This window comes from Cryphonectria parasitica, assembly GCF_011745365.1.
Source record: "Cryphonectria parasitica EP155 unplaced genomic scaffold M406scaffold_1, whole genome shotgun sequence".
Classification (NCBI taxonomy): domain Eukaryota; kingdom Fungi; phylum Ascomycota; class Sordariomycetes; order Diaporthales; family Cryphonectriaceae; genus Cryphonectria; species Cryphonectria parasitica.
In genome coordinates, this window is record NW_024468909.1 from 6,503,854 (window position 1) to 6,527,355 (window position 23,502).

General features: G+C 54.1%; 10 protein-coding genes across 10 annotated transcripts; 3 read left to right on the forward strand and 7 right to left on the reverse strand.

Moving 5' to 3' along the window:
* Positions 1-489: 489 nt before the first annotated feature.
* Positions 490-1,231, reverse strand: M406DRAFT_233003 (uncharacterized protein; the record flags this gene model as incomplete). The annotated part of the gene is made up of 2 exons (XM_040915928.1): positions 490-773; positions 844-1,231. Coding segments are annotated over 2 exons (672 nt in total), but the record flags the coding sequence as incomplete, so codon positions are not given.
* A 1,001-nt stretch (positions 1,232-2,232) lies between these two features.
* Positions 2,233-3,664, reverse strand: M406DRAFT_101138 (uncharacterized protein). The gene is made up of 2 exons (XM_040914946.1): positions 2,889-3,664; positions 2,233-2,822 (listed from the first exon to the last, which is right to left on the reverse strand). The coding sequence occupies exons 1-2, from the start codon at positions 3,561-3,563 to the stop codon at positions 2,763-2,765; spliced, it is 735 nt and encodes a 244-aa protein (XP_040782147.1). The 5' UTR covers positions 3,564-3,664; the 3' UTR covers positions 2,233-2,762.
* A 4,691-nt stretch (positions 3,665-8,355) lies between these two features.
* On the forward strand, positions 8,356-9,420 carry M406DRAFT_336684 (uncharacterized protein; the record flags this gene model as incomplete). Its single annotated transcript, XM_040921173.1, has 2 exons — positions 8,356-8,386; positions 8,462-9,420. 2 exons carry the CDS (start codon positions 8,356-8,358, stop codon positions 9,418-9,420), a joined length of 990 nt encoding a protein of 329 aa, XP_040782148.1.
* A 379-nt stretch (positions 9,421-9,799) lies between these two features.
* On the reverse strand, positions 9,800-11,712 carry M406DRAFT_59925 (uncharacterized protein; the record flags this gene model as incomplete). Its single annotated transcript, XM_040924659.1, has 2 exons — positions 9,800-11,543; positions 11,657-11,712. 2 exons carry the CDS (start codon positions 11,710-11,712, stop codon positions 9,800-9,802), a joined length of 1,800 nt encoding a protein of 599 aa, XP_040782149.1.
* Positions 11,713-12,756: 1,044 nt separating this feature from the next.
* Positions 12,757-13,734, reverse strand: M406DRAFT_244867 (uncharacterized protein; the record flags this gene model as incomplete). Its single annotated transcript, XM_040916286.1, has 4 exons — positions 12,757-13,332; positions 13,429-13,454; positions 13,520-13,538; positions 13,591-13,734. The coding sequence occupies 4 exons, from the start codon at positions 13,732-13,734 to the stop codon at positions 12,757-12,759; spliced, it is 765 nt and encodes a 254-aa protein (XP_040782150.1).
* Positions 13,735-14,189: 455 nt separating this feature from the next.
* On the forward strand, positions 14,190-15,181 carry M406DRAFT_220820 (uncharacterized protein; the record flags this gene model as incomplete). The annotated part of the gene is made up of 2 exons (XM_040915574.1): positions 14,190-14,358; positions 14,415-15,181. Coding segments are annotated over 2 exons (936 nt in total), but the record flags the coding sequence as incomplete, so codon positions are not given.
* A 1,710-nt stretch (positions 15,182-16,891) lies between these two features.
* Positions 16,892-17,323, reverse strand: M406DRAFT_326588 (uncharacterized protein; the record flags this gene model as incomplete). Its single annotated transcript, XM_040920106.1, has 1 exon — positions 16,892-17,323. The coding sequence occupies one exon, from the start codon at positions 17,321-17,323 to the stop codon at positions 16,892-16,894; it is 432 nt and encodes a 143-aa protein (XP_040782152.1).
* Positions 17,324-18,123: 800 nt separating this feature from the next.
* Positions 18,124-19,998, forward strand: M406DRAFT_326589 (MBOAT-domain-containing protein; the record flags this gene model as incomplete). The annotated part of the gene is made up of 3 exons (XM_040920107.1): positions 18,124-18,284; positions 18,389-19,883; positions 19,972-19,998. The coding sequence occupies 3 exons, from the start codon at positions 18,124-18,126 to the stop codon at positions 19,996-19,998; spliced, it is 1,683 nt and encodes a 560-aa protein (XP_040782153.1).
* A 534-nt stretch (positions 19,999-20,532) lies between these two features.
* M406DRAFT_101141 (uncharacterized protein) lies at positions 20,533-21,616 on the reverse strand (the record flags this gene model as incomplete). The annotated part of the gene is made up of 1 exon (XM_040914947.1): positions 20,533-21,616. One exon carries the CDS (start codon positions 21,611-21,613, stop codon positions 21,197-21,199), a length of 417 nt encoding a protein of 138 aa, XP_040782154.1. The 3' UTR covers positions 20,533-21,196.
* Positions 21,617-23,129: 1,513 nt separating this feature from the next.
* M406DRAFT_244670 (heat shock protein DnaJ) lies at positions 23,130-23,348 on the reverse strand (the record flags this gene model as incomplete). Its single annotated transcript, XM_040916273.1, has 1 exon — positions 23,130-23,348. A coding segment is annotated over one exon (219 nt), but the record flags the coding sequence as incomplete, so codon positions are not given.
* Positions 23,349-23,502: the final 154 nt, after the last annotated feature.

Below are 23,502 nucleotides of genomic sequence, written 5' to 3' on the forward strand. Positions count from 1 at the left end.
GAGTGAGCGGCCTTCCTACAGTTCCGCTCGGCCGTTGTTATCAGATGCCAATAGTCATGGGTGGATTGTAATGCCACTACTGCGGCGATAAAATATGGAGGAGAATCGTGGGACCTCTCTGCTGCATATCCGTAGTGTAGGCTTCTACCTTGGCCTCATTCCCCTCCTCTCTCCCTCCCGCAGCGTCCAATTCTTTTTTTTTTTTTTTCGGAGGAGGAGGAGGAGGAGGAGGAGGAGGCAGACTTTTCTGTCGTAATCTCGTATACATGATTTCTAGGTGAGTCTATCTCATCTCAAGTGTAATTATGCTGCCGTTGTCGGCTTTAGGGGTATCGCTTGCACTGAAAGTCAGTCTTTCCTACCAAGCCCAGGTCTTTGCGAATGCCGCACCCACGTAGAGAATATCCAGAAACCCCAGTAACGCCCGGGAAGAAAGCACAAAAAACACAATTCGATCCGTCATCACCTGCCGTCTTGCGTGCGAACCGTCTATACCGCTTCCCAGTCCATGGCATCTGTCATGAACTCCCACTCTTCTGTCTGCCCGCTGGCAGGATCTGCGCTGCCGTTCACTCCGCGCTGAGCAGTCAATGACCGCACCTCGGCGACATATCGGTCCGCAATGCGAAAGCCATGGTCGAAACCAGCAAAGATCAGGTCCAGGATCGACCCCAGATCATACTCTTTGAGCGGCCGAGCGGCGTGGCCCCCAGCAGTTAGCCTTACGGCCAGCGCGGTATCTGGATCGTCTGCATTCTTCCAACGGTTCCGCACTGCGTGTCATTTCTGTAATTAGCTACAGCACATCAGCCGTTTTACTACATTGTGCAGGAAGTTACCCACGCTCCTTGGCCCGCGTAAGCGCAGAGCGGACGTCACTCTTGCCGAGAGCCTCGTGCAAGGGATTTCTTGGATCGTCGAGGGCCCCAAGGACATTGGCGTGGAAGTGATGGTCAGCCTGCCGCTGGCGGCCAGTTGCATCTGCCGGCCTGTCGCCAAAACCCCCCGTGACCTGTATGCCGAAGACGCCCAGGAGGTGCACCAGGGCGCGCTCCAGTAGCATGTAGTATTCGAAGAAGTCCAGCTTGAACATCAGCTCTGCTTCCTCCCGCTGCTCGCCCGTGTACGTCTGGTCGGTGGCAGCGTTGTAGCCGTGGGCCAAGAAAGGCAACTTCCATTTCAGGCGTCGTACGATCTTGGTGTAACGAGCCAATTCGGCCCAAGGCGTTGGGACTCGTCTGAGGGCGGACTCCAAATCAGGATGCGGGTGACTTTCGTTCGGGGGCCCAGGCAGTTGAGAGCTCGACAGCGGTCCATCATGGGCAGGCGTAGATCCGTTCGACGTTGTCCCCGTCGACGGCGTTGCGGAAGGAGAGGTAAAGGTCTGGGTGTGAGACACTTGGACAGTAGTCGTAGTTGATCTTCTGAAGTAATACGGCGATCGACCTGTGTTCAACGGGGCCCGGGCCCAGATGGAGCTGGCCAGACCTTTATCCTGTCCATCAGGCATGGAGGGCATCCCACAGAGTAAATATCACGTGGTGTGGTGATAATGATGGAGGAGGAGAAATGGGGGAGGCGGGGGGGAGACAAGAGATGTTGTTGGCTTCTGCTCCGTAAGAGGACTATTCAGCAGTAAAGAGAGAGCATGGTTATGAGAGGAGGAGCCCAGTCCCGACCAAGATCAGGGCAGAGTGTAGCGTCTGAAGCCGGGAGATGGTCGAGAAGGGCAGTGACAATTATCAATGGGCAAGAGCCCTTAAGGCTTCACAGTATTTTCTTGAGGTGACGCGACGTGTAAGGTACAGCAACACAGGGATCCTGGCTATTTCCAGCATAGCAACCCCCGGGGCTGAGATCCCTATCCTTGTACTGTACATGGAAGCCGCACACAGGGGTCTATCTAGAATCTAACGTCCACTCTCAATTCAAACAACTTGCTATGTAATCACTCCACCTGTCATAAAGTTGCACCTATTCCTGGCCACAATGATTGCAGCGCTCGTAATGCATCATGACCAGACACTAGAGCATCGCGACCAAGAAACTGACACAACGAAATAGTGACGCATCGGATGTCCCCGAGTCCTAAATAGATAGACGTCCCTGAACGTCCAGCTCCTCCTTCGTAATCACGGCCAGTAGAGAGCGCTCGACATTAGCAACAAACATATTCTCTGACTCAGAGAGGAGGAAGTATGCGAATGACGAATCGATAAATCATATTCATGTTGATTAAGGATTGGAAAACAGTATATTCGCACGGGAAGTCGCTCTCTGTCGGACCACCAGCGCTGGCTTACGACTGCCTTGCTGCTTGCCCTGACCACTGCTTGGTCGTCCCAGGCTTGATAGACCACGACCCAGGTCACTTGAACTCGAGAGCGACAGATCGGCCGTCGTCCGCACAGCTCTCGCTAGGGTTTCCAATTCAAGCCTTGGTGATCGATATACCTCCTATTTGTCATAAGTCATGCTTCGCGAACAGTCCAAACGACGGTGTACAGCATAGTACCCATCATCATCAAAAGCCCCCAACTCCAACATCAACAAATTCCACCACGTAATAATGTGGCTGGTGTTGTACGCAAGACAAGATGCTCGCAGTGCAACATGAGAAAGCCAAGACCAGGTATTAGAAAGAAAAAAAGACATGACCTCTTTGGTATCATCGCCAACGCCCGTCACCCTTCTTTGAACCCCCTTTATACATTTCAGCCGCTCATCTATTCTTGTGATATTTGCAACCCTCCTCTGAGAAATCACGACTCGCTCTTGGATTTTCTCGTGGACTTGGCCGTGCCGATGTGCGTGTTATGGACCTATATACAATCAGTCATACTCATTAGGAATAAAGGGAAGAACACGCGTTTGCATAGAAGACGCACCTTGGTCGCAAACCTCAAACTCGACAGTGTCTCGTTCAGGTGGGCCTCTAGTGGCGACACCATGACAAACATGAGTGTTTTGGAATTGCCTCCCAGCGAGTTCCTCAATAGGTACGTCAGCTTCGAGTTGCGGTAGGGGATGTGCTTTTGGCCAGTGCCAAGAGCCTCGATCACGTCGCCCAGAGACTTCAAGCTCGTGTTGATGTTCTGCGTCTCCTTCATGCGGTCCCCTTCGGCACCAGACGACTTGAGACGCTCGGAACCAGCCAGATCAACCAGATTCAGAGTTCCCTCGCAGCGCTCATGGGTAGCCGCGTTCTCGCCAATCAGCTTAAGCGTGAAGACCGAGTGTGATCGGGAAGAGCGCTCGTTGGATTTGGTCGCGGCCACTGATCGGTTTTTCTGCGCCTCATTGAGCATAATCTCCACAGTGTCCTCGGAGTCAAGTGTGACACTCTTGCAGTTGAGCACGGTCGTAGTCTTGCGGGCCTCGTCATGCCGGATCTCGAGCTTCTTCTGGTCCTTGTTGGGCGTCAAAAGGTCATGAAGCTCCTCGTTGTAAACCTCAATGAAGTTGCCCTCCATCGTGTACGTCCAAGACTTCTCCTTCAACTTGTGTACCGTCTCGTAGATCATCTTGGTCGCGCGGGGGATCATGCCGTCGCCCGAGGACATTGTGTACGTTTTGCCCGATCCGGTCTGGCCGTAGCAAAAGATACATACGTTGTACCCGTCCAGCGCGCTCTGTACCAGCTGGGAGATCTCCCCGAAGATCTCCTCGTTCTGGATCTGAGGGGTGAAGACACGGTCGAACTCGAAGGGGAAGGTCTTGGTGGTGATCCTGCCAAGACTATTCTTCTCCTCAGGCCCCTTGACAGAGATCTGGGCTGAGGTCTTGTCATCTGGAAAGTCGAGATCCGCGGCAGAGCCTTCAGAGCCCTCGAGGAGAGGCCGGACCCGGCACATAACTCGGATGTTGCCCTTCAACTCCTGGTACTTGTTGAAGAGCACTCGCCGTTCAGTCTCCTCCTTGATCAGCTTCTGTCGTGCCTCCTCCGCAGTCTTCAAGGCTTCCTGCATCCTGGCTTCCATCTCGGCAAACGAGTCCGATTGCTGCTTGCTGTCGGATTCCAAGAAATGGACTTGCGCCTGCAGCGTCCGCACGGTACCCTCGAGCGACGTATTGGTGCCTATCAGATCGTCAATCTGCCTCTGGAGGTGTCCTTTCTGAGTGCGCTCGCGGTCCAGATCTGACTGCAAGGCTTCAGTTTCGCCGCGCATGTCCGATATTTCCCGGTCCTTGTCCTTGAGAGCTTGTTCCAGGTCCTGCTGCTCAGAGCCCAGCTTCAGCTTCAGCGTCTCGAGCTCTCTGGATGTCTGGTGTCTTTCGTCTTCCAGCTCGACTCGGTAGTGTCTCTTCAAGGCTTCAACTTCTTCCTGATGTCGCCTGCCGAGGGACTCCCTCTCATCAGTCAATGATCTCCGGAGCTCATCAAGTGCGTTACGATGGTCTCGAGTCTGGTCTTGTAGCTTGTATTCGTGGGTCCTGCGCTCTTGGTCCAGCTCCAGACTCAATTTCGCCGTCTGCTGTCTCAGGTCGTCAAGCTCACTCTGCAGGGCCGTATTCTTCTCGTCCAGTCGATTTCGATCACGTTCGAGGTCATTAGCTGTAGGGCGTCAGTCCGCGCCTGGGCAGAAACATCCTGGCCACCTGCGATATGACGGCTTACCTCTCGTCTTCGCCATGTCGATGACTTCCTCCATGGCTTTCTTGTCGCTTAGCGAGACGTTCATTACCTCTTTCATAGCCTTGAATTGCGCTTCGACCTCGATTAGGCGTTCGTCCATGTCCCACGCTGTGAAGGTACGCAGGTTAGAATCCTTAGTCAAGAACGGACGTACTTTGGAAGGAGATTTCGTAGGAGACTCCGTGTACTTCCGAGTGGAAGCCAGGAGGGACTCCCCGAAGTCATCTAGCATCTGCTGGGCAACTTCTGTAGGGTGGACAGTCTTGGGCGTCGCAACGTTGCTGGCCCTAGAGTCCTCTTGTCGCGCAGCTGATCTCACTACGGCATCTCTCCTGCGCGAACCCCTGAAAGTGATGTTGTTGCCCATCTGACTGCTTGAAGGACGCAAAGAAATTGGTGTGGGACTAGGAAGACGGTTCTCTTTGGTTGAAACCACTTGATTTCTCTGGTACGCACGTTCGTCGTCGAGACTTAGGTTTCCCATCATAGTGCTGATCGAGATATCCCTCTTGGGCACTGAGTTGGCATGCCACCCCATTGAATGTATGGATGCAGCCTTTCTGAGTTTGGGGTTTTGCAAAGAACCGAAGGGTGGGGGCGGCATCATACAGTTCTGCTTGCTTGCTGCCGGATCCTCCTCTGTATTGCGACTGTTCATGGACGTCTGAGGCCGAACACGAGCTGTATTGGCTCGCTTTCGTGAATTCGGAGATTGGGGCTGATGGAAGGACATCGACGTCTGAGCCCGCGCAATCGTTGAACTGGAACGGGCGATGCCAGGTCCGACGCTCTGAGCGAAGCTCCCAGTGTTGCGGGAGGACACGGAGGACATCGAGGCGGAGGAGTGATGTCTGGAAAGGGATGTCGTGGTGGACGGCTGCTTGATCTAGGTAGACAATGTCGTTAGCAATGGCGGCCTCGACTTTCATTCGATGCACCTGAAAAGAGTAGCCCGTCCCATCGGCACAGACTTCTTCGCCTTCATGGTCAAGCTCGATAGTATCGCTGAATCCGTCCAGATCATGAGCGTCGACAATGTCGAACTCGTCAAGCTTGAGTGAGCCGGCGGCAGGGAGCGCAAGAGTTGATGTCGAGCAAGCAGCAAGCACTAGAGGCTCTTCTGCAAGATGTGCGTGGCGCATGTTCTCTGGATGGAGGCCTATCCCGTCAGGTGCTCAAAGACGGCGGATATCCCTCGCGAGAATATACGTTCCTAAGTACTTCGAGGCGACAGGGAAGGATGTAGCTTTGCTCGGATCCTTGAATTGGAACCAGCGGGGTCTACCGCTTTTGAGAGCGCGCGCCAAGCGCAGAAATTCTGTCCGGTTGGGACACGAAGGTGCCATAAAGCAACATACTGAAAGAGAACACCATCTCGTAGCTTAGACAACTTACCCCAGACTGCGACGCAAGTGAGACGCCTTTGTTGATGGTCCGCGTTGCGGGCACAGGACCCGCGGTGTGCCTTTCCGGGTACTCGGCTGCCCTCTCCATGAGCGTCTTTCTTTGTTTGGGGTCAGGCTGCACTGCTGTTGGGGGACCAGGCATCAGCAAGTCTTCTTTTTGGGAGCGTCGCGTCTGCGCGCAGCAAATGTAGATATAGATAAGCCTTTATTGACGCACCGTTCCCCGACTGGGGCCGCTTAAGCCCAGGCTGTGGCAGCATTGAAGGCTGAGGTCTGGCGTTGCTCTGGGACTCGGTAAACTCGGTCAGAGTGCCGGGCCTCGCGTTGGGAGCGGGCAGTCGACTTCCTGGGGGACGCATCTGGGACGCGCGAAAGGGCTAGAACACACAAGGAAATAGCAGACGGTCAGCAGCAGCTGCGACGGGAAGGCGATAAGGCCATCGTTGTTGAACCTTAGTAGGGGGGAAACCCAATTTGTGCTACATACCGCATTCTCGGAGTGGTTGTCCATTGTATACCGGTGGTTAAGAATACGTTGATGGGGTAGGACGGTATGGAACAGGAAGACTGAAGCGAGGAGCGAAGCTCCAGGAAGCGATGCTATGAAGGCAGACAGGATGAATATGAAGAAAGTGGAACAGAGAAAGGATCAGGGTGCAGCATTGAAGTCAGTCAGTCAGTCAGTCAGTTCGTCTGTCTGATGACCGGGGTGGAGTCGTTTTCACCTGCGGTCGCAATTGTAGGACGGCGGTTCGTGCAGTGGGTGGTGGCTGGTGCAGATGCAGGTGGTGACCAGGATTGTTGAAAGTGCGGCGTTGATCTTCTGCCATTCCCGTTATTTACTGAGACGTTGCGCGGGCAACCATGCGGGCCGTCTACCAATCACGCTGCGTCTTGCATAGGATTGGTGCCCTGTGTATGCGTATGCTACTGGGCAACGGATGTACTCTAGCAGCACCCGCACTATACAGTGGTACTACGTATATGCTAAGGTCTCCAGGGGGTTCGACCCCGCTAACAAGTAGGACCTACGAAGTACTATTGTGGTAAATGGCTCTTTGGACCTGCAGCACTTAGTTCGAGCTTCCCCACTCACATTAACCACCCACGCTCGAAACCCCCAAGAAACCCCAGCCTCACAATTCTCGAGATGGTATCATCCAAGTTGATCGCCGATGTTTTAACAGACCAATCTACTCGCTGGAGTCACACGTACCGAAACCCCTCATAGTCTACCCACTCACACAACGGTCTTGCTATTTTCCCCTTCTCCGTGCGGCGAGGAGGCGGTGACATAGCCAATAGCATATGCCTCTTGTGCCGTGATAAAGAGACACATGTCAGAAGGAACATCATTGAAAAGAGGCTAGTCCTGCTAGACGTTATCCCAGCTCAGCAAGCCATTGTCAGTGTATTTTCTTTCACCCCGCCCCCCCCCCCCTTTCTCCCCCACCTATTACATAGTATCGTAACCTGCCTTCTTTGTATGCAGCAACTTCATACCAGTCCTCACCAGCAGATGGCTAGGTGCTATACTGAGTCTATTCGAAATATTGAACGATCGACTCTCACAAAAGATTGGGCACACTGTAGTACCGCAATACTTACCTCGGTCTGAGTACTGTGTCAAGTTTGATGTGTCCTCTTCTATCTGTCTGGGCATCCTCTTTGACATCGATACAAGATCTGAGAGAGGGTGCCATGCATTCCTTACAGCATCTCTGTGTCACGATTAATTTTGATAGTAGACGGTCAGCGTAAGAGAGTAAGAATTGACAAAGTCATTACAATGAGGCAAGTACCATGCTAGAACCCCATGGAAACTTTTCTTTCATATCTAGCTCCCTCTAATGCACCGAAATCACCTGTCAACTGCATAGTATACCACTGTATAAATCTTATCTAGTGGCCACGATAGGCTCAAGCGCAGGCCAAGGCGTCACCGACAGGGGTTCACGAGCAGCTGTACCGGCCCTTGCAACCCTGCATGTGCCCCCAATTTTTCACATGCTAGACAGTGCTGCATAGTACAGTCCAGTATCTTAGCTCATAGCCAGGGCCCAAGGGTTCCTGGGCCTGGGAGCCTTAACGCTTTCTCTTCTCAACCACGGAGAAATTATGATGATGACACTTCAATCCTCCTTCGCAGTCCACTCCAACTTATCCCAGCAGGCGCCTCAACATCTATTGGCATCCTCTCTGGAAACTCTGCGCTGGTAGGCGCCTCGTCTTCCTCGGATGACACGTATTCTTTATTCTGCCTGAAATCAACACTCGGTGCAAAAGAGAAATAAATCCCCCGACCGAACGACCATGGAGAAGTTCTCCCAGTTCCGCGACAGAGGCACGCACAACCCTCCAGCCCTTCACAGGACTCATCCAAGCTTCTCTTGCTGACGCTCTTTGCCAACACATACAGGCTCCGGCATCTCCCCCTTCATCCCGCACACTTCGTCCTCCTCGACGGCCGCCAAGCTCCTCCACGTCGGGCTCTTCGCCTTCCGGCTCCCGTTGCTGCTCCTCTACACTGCCTTCTATTTCATCCTCGCCGCCAACATCCCCTTCCTGCCCCAGGCCCTGCAGAAGCTTCTCACCTGGGGCTTCCTCGGGATCCCCTGGATCATCTGGGGTGACCTACAGCTCGACGGCGTCAAGCGCGGCTCTCTCTCCCAGCAACCCCCCGAGCGCATGCCCGGCGCACCGCCCGCCTCCGTCATCGCCGCCAGCTTCACTTCCCCTGTTGACGCCGTCTACCTCGCCGCCGTCTTCGACCCCATCTTCACCATCAGCTACCCAGGAACCCGCTGTGTCTCCCGTGTCGGCCTCTTCCGCACCATCTGGCATGCCCTCAGCCCCGCCCAGCTCCGTCCCGCCCCTGCCGACGACGGCCTGACCACCCTCGCCGAGATCATCGCCGCGAACCCCGGCCGCGTCGTTGCCGTCTTCCCCGAGTGCGCCACCACTAACGGCCTTGGCATCTTGCCCTTCAGCCCCTCCCTGCTCACCGTTCCCGCCGACGTCAAGATCTTCCCCGTCAGCATCCGCTATACATCCCCTGACATCACCACCCCGGTGCCCGGCGCCTGGTGGAGCTTCTTGTGGAGGCTGCTGAGCCGCCCGACACACGTCATGAGGATCCGCATCGCCGATGCCATCTACAACACCGCAGGCATGGTCGACGGGTTGGCCGTGGCAAGCGGGCGCGAGACGAGGACCTCGGCGAGAGCGAGGGCCGACGACGGGGCGGGTGTGAACGTCGAGGGGCAGCGCGTGCTGGACCGAGTGGCTGAGACTCTGGCTCGGCTGGGTAGGAATAAGAGGGTTGGTCTGACGGTCGAGGACAAGGCCAAGTTTGTGGAGGCCTGGAAGAAGAAGTGAAGTGGTCGTATGCCACAAAATGAAAATTGGTGTTTTTTTTTTGTTTGTGCTGATCTGCTTCGCATTGCTTGGGTGTCTGGTGTCTCTGCGCTCATCTGATCTGGTTGGGGGAATAGTCTGTATCACAGAGTTGATCTGGGCCCACGCCTTCATTGCTAACATCTCAGGATGTTCCGAAAAGAGGAGAGGAGGAAACGTGGGAGACTTGTAATCCTGTTCTTAACAAGAGACACCCATATCTTTTTTTTTCTTTCTTTTTTTGGGAAAGACAGGTTCAATCTTTGAATCAAATCACTTTTGCATTACGCCGTTGTCTAGCCCCAAAAGTTACCTGGTATCTATTTACATACACATCTGTCTCTCGTCACTCCCACCAAGCTCACGACATGGTCAGGAGCTTATCATCCGTAACACAACCCTTGCTCGCGTCGCTCACCAGCGTGGCGTACTTGGCCAGCGTCCCCCTCAGCACTCTCGGCTGCGGCCTCACCCACTTGCTCTTCCTTGCCTGCAGCTCCTCGTCCGGGATCTGAAGGTCGATGACCCTCTTCTCGGCATCGATCAGGATGGGATCGCCGTCCTGCACCAGGGCGATCGGGCCACCCTCCATGGCCTCGGGCACGACGTGGCCAATGATGAAGCCGTGGCTGCCGCCCGAGAACCTGCCGTCGGTCAACAGGGCAACGTCCTGGCCCAGGCCGGCGCCCATGATGGCGGAGCTGGGCTTGAGCATCTCAGGCATACCAGGGCCGCCCTTGGGGCCCTCGTACCGGATGATGACGACCGTCTTCTCGCCCTTCTTGATCTCGCCGCGCTCCAGCGCCGAGATGAAGAGGTCCTCGGCGTCGTACACCTTGGCCTTGCCCTCAAACACTAATCCCTCCTTGCCGGTGATCTTGGCGACTGAGCCGCCGGGAGCCAGGGATCCGCGCAGGATCTGGATGTGGCCCGTGGGTTTGATAGGATTGCTGAGCGGGCGGATGATAGGCTGGTCCGAGGGGAATTCCTTGAAGTCCTCGAGGTTCTCCTTCATGGTCTTGCCGGTGACAGTCATGCCGGAGCCGTCGATGAGACCTTCCTTGAGCAGGAACTTTAGAAGGGCGGGAATGCCGCCCACGTTGAACAGGTCCTCGAAGACATACTTGCCCGAGGGCTTGAGATCGGCCAGCAGCGGCGTCCGGTCCGAGACGGCCTGGAAGTCATCGATGGTGAGCTTGACGCCCACGGCCTCAGCGATAGGGATCAAGTGCAGCACGGCGTTGGTGCTGCCGCCCAGGATGCTGATGAGGACCATGGCGTTCTCAAAGGCCTGGCGGGTCATGATATCGCTCGGGCGAATGTCCTCCTTCAGCAGGTTCCTCATGGCGGCGCCCACGGCTTCGCACTCGGCCCTCTTCTCAGGGCTCACGGCGGGGAAGCTGCTGCTGCCGGGAAGGGTCATGCCGAGGATCTCAGCCGAGCTGCCCATCGTGTTGGCCGTGTACATGCCACCACATGCGCCAGCGCCGGGGCAGGCGTTGCGGATGATGTCGAAGCGCTCCTCCTCGGTGATCTGGCCTGTGATGTACTGCCCGTACGCCTGGAAGGCTGAGACAATATCCAGGGCCTTGTCGCCGAACTTGGAGCAGCCGGGCTTGATGCTCCCGCCGTACACCATAATGCTAGGTCTGTTGACGCGGCCCATGGCCATCAACACACCCGGCATATTCTTGTCACAGCCCGGAAGCGACACGTTGCCGTCGTACCACTGGCCCTGCATCACCGTCTCGATACTGTCCGCGATGATCTCTCGGCTCTGCAGCGAGTAGCGCATGCCGGTGGTGCCCATGCTGATGCCGTCCGATACGCCGACGGTGTTGAAGCGGTAAGGCACGAGATTGGCCTTGGCGACGGACTCCTTGACCAGCGCGGACAGGTCCATCAAGTGCATGTTGCAAGGGTTGCCCTCGTACCAGACGGACGAGATTCCGACCTGGGCCTTGTTCATGTCCTCCTCGGTCAGGCCGGTGGCGTAGAGCATGGCTTGCGAAGCGCCCTGTGACTTGGGCTGTGTGATGGAGGCGGAGACCTTGTTGAGCTTGTCGTCGGCGGCATGGCGGGTAGCGGTGATCGACAGCAGGCGACTGTAGGAAGAGATGAAAGTTTGTGAGTCAGGATGTGAATTGGCCTTGACCATGACGAGGCGGTATCAATTGGGCATGGAAACACCTACGCATGACGACTTGAGGCCAGTGACCGACCTGCTGCCAAGGCGCGGGGAGCCCTAGCTCGCAGGATCGAGGGCATAGCCATTGTGTGAATGATCCAGGGCAAATTGGGAGGCAGAGACGGTTGGACACGGGCGATATGCAGAGGAAGTGGTGTTTTTGAAGCAGCTTCTTCTTCTTCCTCAACACAACATCGCCGTAAGGTACCCTCCTGTATAAGTTGCGTACAGGATGAACTGGTGTGAGTCAATCAACAGACTTTGGCAAACTGTCTCTGGCGTCAAGGTCACAGGGAAGATCACAAGGACACAGCAAAAAAGTGTCGAAGCTCACTAGCATTTTACTTACTACTACGAGCGTTGGAACTTTCTCTGCGAGATCGGCCCCGAATTACCCACCCCTGCAACCCTTGCTCCCCCACATTCTCCACTGGAGCTGGTCAGCAACACGACAAGCTCGCTCATTTGCTCTTTGGTCATTGGCCCACTGCAAGCAACCAATTCACCCAGTTTCCGCGACGAGTGGACAGGGTACTTTTGACATGTACCTGTGTTCAGTACTATGTATCTTAGGATGTTGAACACGATGGTCAATATCTGGAGATTATACATACTTGCTGCTTCAATTGTATCATCTTTGGGTTTGCTTGGTACGAGCCACGTAGAACCTTCTCTCGCATGAAGACTGATGATGTTACTGGAAGTAGCTATGGGTTTCTAATTTGTCAACAGAGCTTGGATGAGAACACTATCTATCTGCAACTTGTGTTCTTGATGGGATTTGTATGCTGGCTATTACTGTAAGTCTTGCTTTGGCCTACAGTACATCGTCCTGGTCTTGGCGCCATATCATTGAATAAGGCTGTTGGATCTACTTGGTTACGCATATCCACATGCTGGAAAGCTCGGCAGTGGGCCTTCCATTTCGACGTCGTCAGGCAGCTTTGCTCGTCTGTATCTCGTCCGCGCGTGTTCTCGTCCACAACACACAGAGATCGATATGTATATAGTGCGGTGCTACTGGTCTTCGGTATCAGGTACGAGGCTGGAATTATAAGATCACGATCTGGGAGGTAGACCTGGACCACCGGCCATCTATACATCTGCAGCGATCCCTTGGTGGAACTCACTCAGTCCTGGCTGCCCTCACTCTCATCCTTGCCCACCTTCTCCGCAGAGGAAGGCCTCTTGTGCAGGATCTTATCCACAATCCCAGCCTCCTTCGCCTCGTCCGCCGTCAAGTATTTGTCCCTCTCCATCATGTCGTTGATGGTCTGTATGTCGTACTTCTCAAATCCAAACGCCCCGTTCAGGTGCCTCCTCACGATCTCGTTAACCTGCCCGCGTATCCGCTGGATTTGGTTCGCGTAGATGAGAATATCAGAAGCCTGGCCCTTGGTCCCGCCCAGCGGCTGGTGCACCATGACGGAGCTGTGCTGCAGCGCGTATCTCTTGCCGGCCTCGCCGCCCAGTAGCAGGATGGCAGCCATGCTCGCGGCCGCCCCGACGCAGACGGTCGATACTGGCGACTGTATGTAGCTCATGGTGTCGTAGATTGCCAGCCCGGAGCTAATCTCGCCTCCCGGGGAGTTGATGTACATGGTGATGGGTTTCTCGGGGGCGTCGGACTCGAGCCAGAGGAGCTGGGCGACGATGGCGGCAGAGACGGTGTCATCTATGGCGCCGTTGAGGCAGATAATTCGTTCCTGAACACAACACCCCAAGTACGAGGGTCAGCACGAGAGCCTCTCTCGGACCTTCACGCGTTTCTGCCCCAGGGTTGGGGGGGGGGGGGGGCGCACCTGTAGTAGCTTGGAAAAGATGTCGGCTGCTCTTAAATGTCAGCAAGCCTGCAATCCGCAGCGCGTGTGATCGGTAACATGGGCAACGCACATGTCCTCCAACCTCCAGACTAGATTCATCAGCGAGTTGTCAGAGGACGCGCCGGGCTGACTGGGTCATACTGTGACTTCTGTGATGTATGGCATCGGGAGCGAGGCCGTTGGGGGCGCTGGAGAACCGCTACGCCCAGAGAATTGGGAGAATTTACGCCCGCGCGTAGTAGCGACACCTCTCAGCAGACGCCATGCCGCCCGTTGGGTATTCATGGTCGCCGTACGATGGAATAACAGGCGCCGTCGTGAAGAGAGGTTGGTGGGGTAAACACTCCAAAGAAAGTTGGGGGGAGCTTTAGAGGTGACGTCTGCATGTACTACTAAGTACAACTTTATCCCTGGAAGGGAAGCGTTGTGGATCCTCTTGTAAGACCCCTAACCGCGCGCCGACATGATGGTACAAATCTGCCACCAGACCCCTTCAAGCCCTTCATCAGATTCGATTTTCCATTTCTTGATCTCAGCTCTGTCTCTCACTCCTCAATCAGGACATTGAAAGCTGCGATATGGCGTGCCTTGCAACATCGAGAGGCCGTCTCTCGGTTCTCAGGACATGTCGGCCTTCTGTGTCGCGACTCTATTCAACCAAAGATGAAAAGCCTGCAAGCGACGAGACAGTTTCTGCGACTGAGCAATCAAACAATGATTTCGGTTTTGATGATTGGGCTGAGATCCATCCAGACACAAAGACGATAGACACTGCCGTGGGGCCGTTGCCCATCTCACCCTTTCTGGACCCAACCTGGCGCAAGGCAAGGGACCGCACTAAGAAGAAGACGCCACCCAATATGAAGAACTTTGGTCGCTTCCAGAAGTTCATGAGCATGAACGCATGGGGTAGGCCATTGTAGTGCTCACTTGGACTTTATCAAAGTGCTAACTCGATCCAACAGCACAGCTTCTGGCGCAACCTGTGAGAACATGTCACATTACGCGCACACGTCTGCCAAAACCTTTCCTGCAGGACTTTGGGCTCGTGAAGAGCCAGGAAGCCGATGAGTTGTGGTGGATTCCCGCAGAGTTCAACCAGGAGGCCGAGGAAGATGCTCCGATCGGGTCTGAAGAGGCCATGAAGCAGGCAGAGAATGACGATAGTGGCGCTATCAGCGATGCTCCAGCTCAGACAAAGGGCAGGTTCTTCGCGCCAGCTCACACCCTCGCCAGACGGGACCTCCTGCTGGAGTTTCTCAATAAAAAGAGCAAGTACAGCTCTGCTTACATGAGGTTCTCAATCAACCCAAGCATTGCCGGACTGGTCCGAGCGGCAGCCTGGCGCGAGGACATGGACGAAGTCATCAGCAATCAGCTGCGCCGCCAGATTGTCGACCAACTCATTTATCTGTCTCAATTATGTGAGACTGGCGGTAGACGTTACCTCAATGCGTTGGATATCGACCAAGCCCGAGCAGACTTAAGTCTCAGGAGATCCTGTTTCCTGTCATTAGGCAATGAAGGAGACCCATTTGACGTGATAGAAACGGAGGGTGTGCCGCAAGGCGTTTGCCCAGTCTATAACATGCCAAAATTACTCGGATCCGAAAACGTGGACCGCCTGAGAACCGAGTCTGCCATATTCAAAGGTGCGGACTTGGTTCTCATGAGAGGACGGCGGACATACGATTTGAACAAGCAGCTGTGGAGGCTTCAGGGCTTCCTGGCCGATTACGACAAGCTGAGGTGACCGTGGCAGGCCATTCAAAGAATCGCAGCTCAGCACGTCATGAGCCTTAAGACCTGCAAGCGAGTCATCCTGGTCTATATACACTATCACCACCGCACCATTACACGCGTCCTCTTCATGAAAGTGCTGTTGTCGTAGGCGCTGCAGTTGGAGACACGCAGCCCAGGCGACGAGGACTTCGACTTATGCTGTAGAGCAGAATCATGTCTTCACATATTGCTGTCTTCTTCCTCGTTCCGTTTGAGCCCCCTTCGCAGTGTTTGACATCTCAATCACTTCTGAACTGTCTCGGGATGGGATAGGAAGTCTTGATCAAGCTACGAGATTGGGGTATTTGGAGTGGGTGGTATAAAAAGCGCTCTGTTGGGTCACCTACCACTTGACGATCGATCTCTAGCAATTGTCATTACTAAGCTAATGTAGTCCTGGCCATAGGGTCAAAAATTAGCATCACATTTGCTCCTGCTTGAGTTTTCACAGCGCAGGATAGTCTGCTTCTTCTCCCGTTTGGCAGTGTTACCCTGGTCGTGAAGGCTCGCGACAGTGACTCGAGGACCGAGTATGAAGATACCAGTAATACTGGCTACAAGACAAAGCCGGTCCGAGAAATATGGACCAGGGCATCGTCATGGCTTCTTCGGCCATCCAGGTGTTCTCAAGTAAGGTAGTCACAGTAATCTTTCTCCATAAGTTCTTCGCACGATGGAGCTTAAGAGTGAATGGATGGCTACAGGCGAGATCTCGATGTCTGACCAACTTTGCTTGAAATAGGTACTGATGCGTCCGAGGGACTCGTAGAAAGTACGCAACTTTACATACCGCCGCAGAGTAAGTATATGAGCACCTATAAATCAAGACTGGCCTGCCAAAATCTGTCGCGATTTCAATCGAGACTCTTCCAGGTGTTGGAGACTGATCAGCCTGGTTTCGACGAGCAGGCAGGCTGTCTGCCAGGTACATGAAGAACTAATTCGAGCTCTACGTACTCCAACCTCCATGATTTCGTTCTTGCTCCTCGTTTCTTTTGGCCGCTTACTACGGGGTCAAGCTCCCCGAGCCTCACGATGACGATTTATAGTCTGTGTTGGTGGTGTGGTGCCCGATCATAAACCCGATCATATTCCTAATCTGTTCCCCTATTATTGGCATACACGCCGTCTATCACCCCTCGACCCGCTGAAGGACTCGTACTTTCCGACACCACCGCCCAAGCTTTGGCTCAACTTTGCAGCCAGCCTCGAGGAAGCTCGCCTTAGCCCCCCACTGCAAAAGGCTTGCGGTCATAGACGAAGAACAAGTTCAGCACTTATTACTCTGTTCTTGTTTCTGTGCACCTGCCCTGCTTCGTCTTGCTGTACGGAAGAAATTATCCGCGCCCGTTTGGGAGGGGGGGGGAGGGGGAGAGTCCCAGTCCTGGCTTCGATCGAAAGCATGAGATTCCACCAACTCGCTGTCGAGGTTTGTGGGACTCCACGAGAGGCTTGACGAATCATCTCGAACGCACTTTCATGCCTTTGAAGGTGCGAGCGAAAATATCATGATCATGAAATGATATACAGTCGCGATTCGCCGTGGCCGCCGCGTTCTTGTGCACCACAAAGGAGTGCCTCGGAAGTGTGAGAACCCAGGCCTCATTTACAAGTGTTCACCGCCGGAGGTGTACGGAGATTCCAACCTGATAAAGCACAATCAGGCCCAAGGGTCGTCCATATCGCCTTCTGAGGAATCATTTTTTGGGCCCTCCGACGTCCATGCTCCTGGGCCGCCCGCAGCGCCAGATCGTCTCGCCCTCTGCGCCGATTCCCACGCGGCCCTCTCGGCAACAGCACGCTCGGCACGGGTGTAGAACCAGTGGTCCCAGTAGACAATAGGGGCCGATGACACCAAGATACAGCCTAGAATTTGTCTCTTGGTTAGGGTTCTGGGTAAGAGGGGCCTGATAAACCTGGGTAGACGCGCCCGGATCGCGGGGCTGGTCATTGTGAAGTAGGCCAGAGCCCCGACAAAAGGAGTCTGCATGTGCCAGACTAATCGCCCTCCCCTGACTGCAGATTGCTGCAATTGCGAGGGCGGATCTGGAGGTGTCATGCTTGCCAGGAACGTCGGGTCTCTCGAGTCCATTTTGAGATTGGATAGCTGAATGGGGGGTGGACTTGGGGGCCTTATGTAGATGCACGATTGAATGTGTGGATAAGAGTGCGGACAATCTCCCCTCCTAAAGCTCGTTAAATCGACTAGCGAGCGTCTTGGCTGCACAAATATTGCGCGTCATGAGGTCAAGGTCTCGTGAGGTGTTACTGCCTGCTTCGTTTTCGAAATTTGAGGTTGCGATGTTAGAGGTCGAATTATTCAATGTGCTGAATTAGTACTCGAGCTTTGACCCTTGCCCCCCTGGCTCCCGAGGTAGGAGGTGACGTAAAGCTTGTACTAAGTAAGTACTCAGTTAGTATTTACCGTAGTACGTAGTAAACAAGTGGTGGCATTGGGTGCGCATAGCTCAAGCATTTCAGGGACTCAGGAGAACAATGTTTCATCAACAAATCTCGCTGTAGGTCTTACGGAGATGTCCTACTCCTCGCATCTTTTTTAAGAACAAATTTCATGTTTCTATCTCATTTGTGCCTTTCGAGGCTGGAGTTTTCCTGGGAATAAAATCTACTTGTCTGATCTTACTTGTCTCCTTGGCGGTCCTTACAATACACAGTATCCTCACTTGACGGCAACTCCTGAATCGCCTCTGCTCCACCAAACTTCCTTCTTCTTGCATGTCGACCGCGAGACTCGAACCAACCTTCCTGTGCTCTCTTTTCCATAACCTTCCCAGCTTCTTGGAAGGGAAAGGAAGTGGTCTTGGATTCCTAGAATCTACAAGTAAATTAGGGAATACTGGCTAGGAGAGGCTTCTTGCGCCAGCGCCTACCATGACTTCTTCTGCCGAGCTTCATGACACCAATGACGGCATCTTGCGCCCACGACCGCGCAAGCCTGTCCATTCACAACTATCACATCTGACAACCCTCGCTGGAGGGAGCAATGGCTATCTGGACTCTCCTGATGCGGGCACCTTGACAGGCCAGACGAGGTATCTGCGCACAGCCGTCCCTTCCCCTCTCCCCCCTTGTTCTTCATCCTCGTTGCTAGGCGACATAAATGCTGATACCTGGTGCCTCTCTGTCTTTTTAACAGTGGCCGCTCGACTCCTATACCGGCCGATGCCCTCCCCTCTGTCAAATCACTCTCGTCTGCTCGCAAGCAGGTTCGCGCCGAGCAGCGACGTCGGATCTTCCCGACCATCGAGTTCGCGACCCGGGTGTCGCACTTGGATCCAAACTCCGACTACCGTGACTTCCATGGCTTCTTCAACCTCTTCTGGATCGGCCTGGCCATCATGGCCATTACTTCCATGCTGCGAAACATCAAAGACACGGGATACCCAATGCGTGTGCAGATATGGACACTCTTCACTGTGAAGCTGTGGCACTTAGGCCTGGTCGACTTCGCCATGGTCGCAAGCGCCTCGGGGTCCCTGCCTCTTCAGAGACATGTCAGGAAGGCCAAGGCTCGAAGCGGCGGAACGTGGGCCAAGGGTGGGATGGCGGTTCAGAGTGTCTACCAGGTAGTGTGGCTGTCCATTTGGATCGCCGTGCCGTTCTTGCTCCAGTGGCCTTGGACGTCACAGGTGTTCCTGCTGCTGCACACCATGGTGATACTGATGAAGATGCACTCGTACGCCTTCTACAACGGACACCTGAGCGAGACGGAGAAGCGTCTCCAGGAGCTCGACAACCCTTCCACTGCGTCACGTGCCCCGGCATACCTCTACCCGACCGCCGAGAACCCAGGCGGCACGCTTGTCAGCCCGACGCGGACGAAACAGGGGGACGAGGACGAGGACGAAAAGACCGGCAACGGGGACGATCAGGAGGTCTTGCAGCTGCGTGAGGACCTGGCGCGGGAGCTGACAAGCCCCATGGGCAACATCGCATACCCAAAGAACCTGACCTGGTCCAACTGGGTGGACTTCCTCTTCTGCCCGACCCTGTGCTACGAGATCGAGTACCCGCGCATCGAGCGCATCAACTGGCAGAACCTCATCTCCAAGATCATCGCTGTGTTTGGGTGTATCTTCCTCCTAACTATCATCTCCGAGGATTTCATCCTCCCCATCCTCCAGAGCTCCTCTGTGCGGCTGCATGAGGCCATCAGCGCCTCCGAGATCCTCCTAGTGCTCTTCGAGACCGTCTCGTGGCTGCTGTTCCCCTTCATGCTGACTTTTTTGCTCGTGTTTCTGGTCATCTTCGAGTACGTCCTCGGCTCCTTCGCCGAGATCACGCGCTTCGCCGACCGCCACTTCTACAGCGACTGGTGGAACAGCACCGACTGGATGGAGTTCAGTCGCGAGTGGAACGTGCCCGTCTACAGCTTCCTGCGGCGCCACGTCTACAGTGCCTCGCGTCCGCACATCGGCCGGAGCTACGCCACCGTTATCACCTTCCTAGTCTCCGCCATCGGCCATGAGATCGTCATGGCCTGCATCACCAAGAAGCTCCGCGGCTACGGCTTTGTCTGCCAGATGCTGCAGCTTCCTATCGTGATGCTGCAGCGCACCAAGTGGGTTCGCGGCAAGGAGACGCTGAATAATGTCTGCTTTTGGTGTTCGATGATCTTGGGCTTGAGCATGGTACGTCCCTGGGATCCTGTTGGCTCCTTTCTTTCTTTTTCTGTTCATCACCCCTCTGGTTGATCAGTCCCACTAATCAACCGATCAGATCTGTTCACTCTACGTGCTTGTATAAGAATCCTCAATAAAACAAAGGACCAAGAATCCACTCATCATCATCATTTTTCTAACGATATTTTTCGACTTACATGCGTCTCTGAAGTAGGATAGGAGGAGACTTTTTTTTTATTTTTTCACCCAAATAGATAGATAGATACCCATTCCCATGTACGTTGCATTGCCGGCGTAGCAAAGCATTTTAAGAAAGAACATGGGTCAAGCATAGTAGAGAGGAGAGGAGGTTGGGTGATCTTTTTTTTTTTTTTTTTTTTCATAATCTTTTGGTGCCTTATAGGATAGTACAGGCTATAGTTGTGTAGAGGTCAAGAGTAGGTTGCATGTATAGTTTCCATACTCAGGCTATCGAAATAGTCAAACACGCGCGAGCGTTGTATCTCATGCATGGTTCATCTCTCTATATATGTATACCTCGTTTATTTTCATATCTTGCGACCGATAAATTGTCATTAGTAAAACTCTCAAGTCAATTCTACAGTCAGTCACAACTGTAAGCAGCGGAGAATGTCATGATTTCGTGTCAGTTGGAGAGCTGTTTCATCATTATTTCATTATCATCATCTAGATAGATAGATAGATTTGCCTACTTATCAACCTGAAAGCAATGAGGTGTTCGCGCCGAAAGAGAGAACGGACAAAGTATTCATCCCTCTGAAGCTATGAGAATCAAAAAATGCCTATGTGATAGTAGTAGCAGTAAAAGTGGCCGGATCCGTCGTCAATGTCGTCCCTGGAGTCGTAAGGTGTTCGTTCGTTCCTCTTGAAGCTCCGTTTCTCCTCTGTCTGCTGAAAATGCCCCATTCACCCCTTTCCAAGTCCCTGTTGGTCGATGTCTGGTTCATCATTGGATTTATATATGGTGTTATATGTGTGGGATTGTGCAAGTATCTCCCTCTGAGCGTAAGTATTGGTGTTGAATTGGTCGGGTGTTTGACTGAGCTGGAGCTCTCCAAGGTGGTTGCCCCCATCAATGGTTAGGAATTGGCTGGTGATCTTGCCAAGAAGAATTGCTGATACGAGGGTTGGTCCTCCTCGTGCGTGTCACCTTTCTTCACAGTCTTGTCGAGTATATTGTGACGATAGTAGAATTTCGCTTGTGCATTGATGATATTGTTGTCGGCTCAGTCAAGTCCTCGCTCTCTCGCTTGGGTAAAAGAAGAAGAAAAAATGGCCTTGTCGTTAATACATGGTAGTCGTTACTGCTGCATTTGGGAGGTCATGGAATGGAATATCTCGTTCATGTCCAGTGAAGGTGAGTGAGGTAGCAAGGCAGCCCGAAAGAAAAGAGATGAGACCCCGTGAACGCCGGATAAGAAAATACAAACAAAGCAGGCCCGTATAACAGAGAGGACAGTGCACACCGCACTGCTCTGGGCAGCCATATGATCCCGTACCAACGCCAAGGAATGGGAAGACGAAATCAAGCAATATATAAAAAAAAATAAAAAAAAATGAACCCCCATGTATAAAAGAAAAAGTATCGGCCACAGCCACGCTCTCACCAAAAGAATGAAATAAAAAAGATATACAACGCAACACGTGGGTGCAGGTTTAGTCGAGGTTCCCAGCGAAGCTATCTTTTCATCCGTTCGTGGACACGAACGGCTGGCCATAGGCAGTGGCGGTGTTGTAGTCGGAGTAAGATGGCGGACTATAACTTGAGGTTGCATAGTCGCCATGGTCGTATCGCTTCGTAGTGGATAGATTGTTCGGTCCGTACGGCTCCGACATCTTGACCTTGGGGAACCCGGCGCTCGGGCTTGGTGAGTATGGGTCTTTCTGCGTCTCGTAGACCCGCGGCGTGCCACCGTCACGGCTGATGCTGTACTTCTTCTCTGACTTAGTGGTGGTGAGAGGCGGACGCGACGCGAAGTAGGCGTCGTCCTCGTCCATGGAATACGTCCGTGTCCGCGAGGATCGGTGCCTCTGGGAATCGCGAGACGACCGGCCGAGGAACCCGGGCTCCATGGTCTGCGAACGCGAGAAGGCAATACGAGAAGGCATTGGCTCGGGCTCGGGGACGTGGCTGGTGGTGTAGGCTTTCTGCAGACGCGGCGGGCTCTGCGTGGCGGGCGAGACGTTGGCCGCGTCAGGGCGGTCCCGCGAGGACACACCGGTGTCGACGTACATACCATCCATCTTGCTGCTGCTGTGCTTGCCATCGCCCGATACACGGCGATTTGAGGGAGCCCAGTCGCCTGGGTCGGCGTATTCGGGGGAGGAGAAGGTCCCTTCCGCCGCGTGCTTAGACGAGGACTTGGAGCTCTTGGGCTGCTGTTGGTTCTTGATGTAGGAGGCGGCAAACGCCAGCTTGGAGTGGAAAACGTCCGTCGAGCACAGCTCAGGGGCTTTCTCGTCAAGAGGGCTCGAGCGCTTGGAGGACGACTTATCTCTGACGGGAGTGTCCTTCTTTGATGCCTTCTTAGCTCGGCTCCTGCGAATTTCTTCCTCTTCATCGCTGTAGGGTTCGTGATAAGCCGGCCTAGCCTTCGCCCTGGGCTTCTCGTCGGCCTCCTGCTTTCGTTTCTGCTCCCGCTCCCGCTCCCGCTCGCGATCAGCACGTTCCCTCTCGGCAGCGCGTTCTCTTGCCTTCCTCTCCTGTCTTGCAATGATTCTTTCGCGCTCTTCACGTTCTTCGCGTTCCTTGCGCTCTTCACGCTCTTTGCGCTCCTTGCGCTCCTTTTCAAGCCTACGTGCTCGTTCCCGTTCCCGCTCCCGATCCCGCAGCTCCCTCTCTCTTTCCTGCTCTCGCCGCATCGCTTTCTTGCTGCGCTCGTACTCCTCTTCCTCGTCTCTTGCCTTGCGTCGCTCACGGTCCACATCTCTCCTCTCGTGTTGGTCGCGCCTCAGCTTCTCCTCGCTCACGGTCCGCCGATTCCTTCGTTCATCCTCTGACGCTCTTGACCGAGTCGGGATGCTGTGTTCCCAGGACCTCGAAAAGTCAGGCGAGTACTGTTTGAAACTTGAAGTACCCTTAGAGGGGGAGCGTTTCGAGGAGGATGAAGTACGGAATTCTGGTGGCGGGCGGGCGGTGTAGATGTTGACGTTGACGTGCCGGGCCTGTGTGGGGGAATTTCTGGGTGATATCCGGTCTCTCTCTTCCCTCAGCTTCTTCAGCTTGATCTCGTTGTCGTACTGCTCTCTCTTGTCTGGCTCGCCAATGGTTTCATAGGCTTGCTGTATCCGGTGGAACTCCTCTTGTTTCTCTTCCCTGAGCGACTCGTCGGTGACTTTGTCGGGATGACAGGTTAACACCAGCTTCCGGTAGGCCTTCTTGATGGCGGCGGCGTCTGCACCCGCCTCCACGCCGAGGGTCTTGTACGGGTCTAATGTTGATGGAGTAGCCATGATGTGCGGGATGGCGCAGGCTGAAGACTAGCCGCGATACGAAAGAAAAAGGAAGGGTGAGTGGCGGTAAAAGGCAGACAGCGAGGAAGTGGAAAGAAAAGGGGCGGGTATAATCTTGGCGGCGCGATGCAATGTCACGCCAGATGCCGTGGGT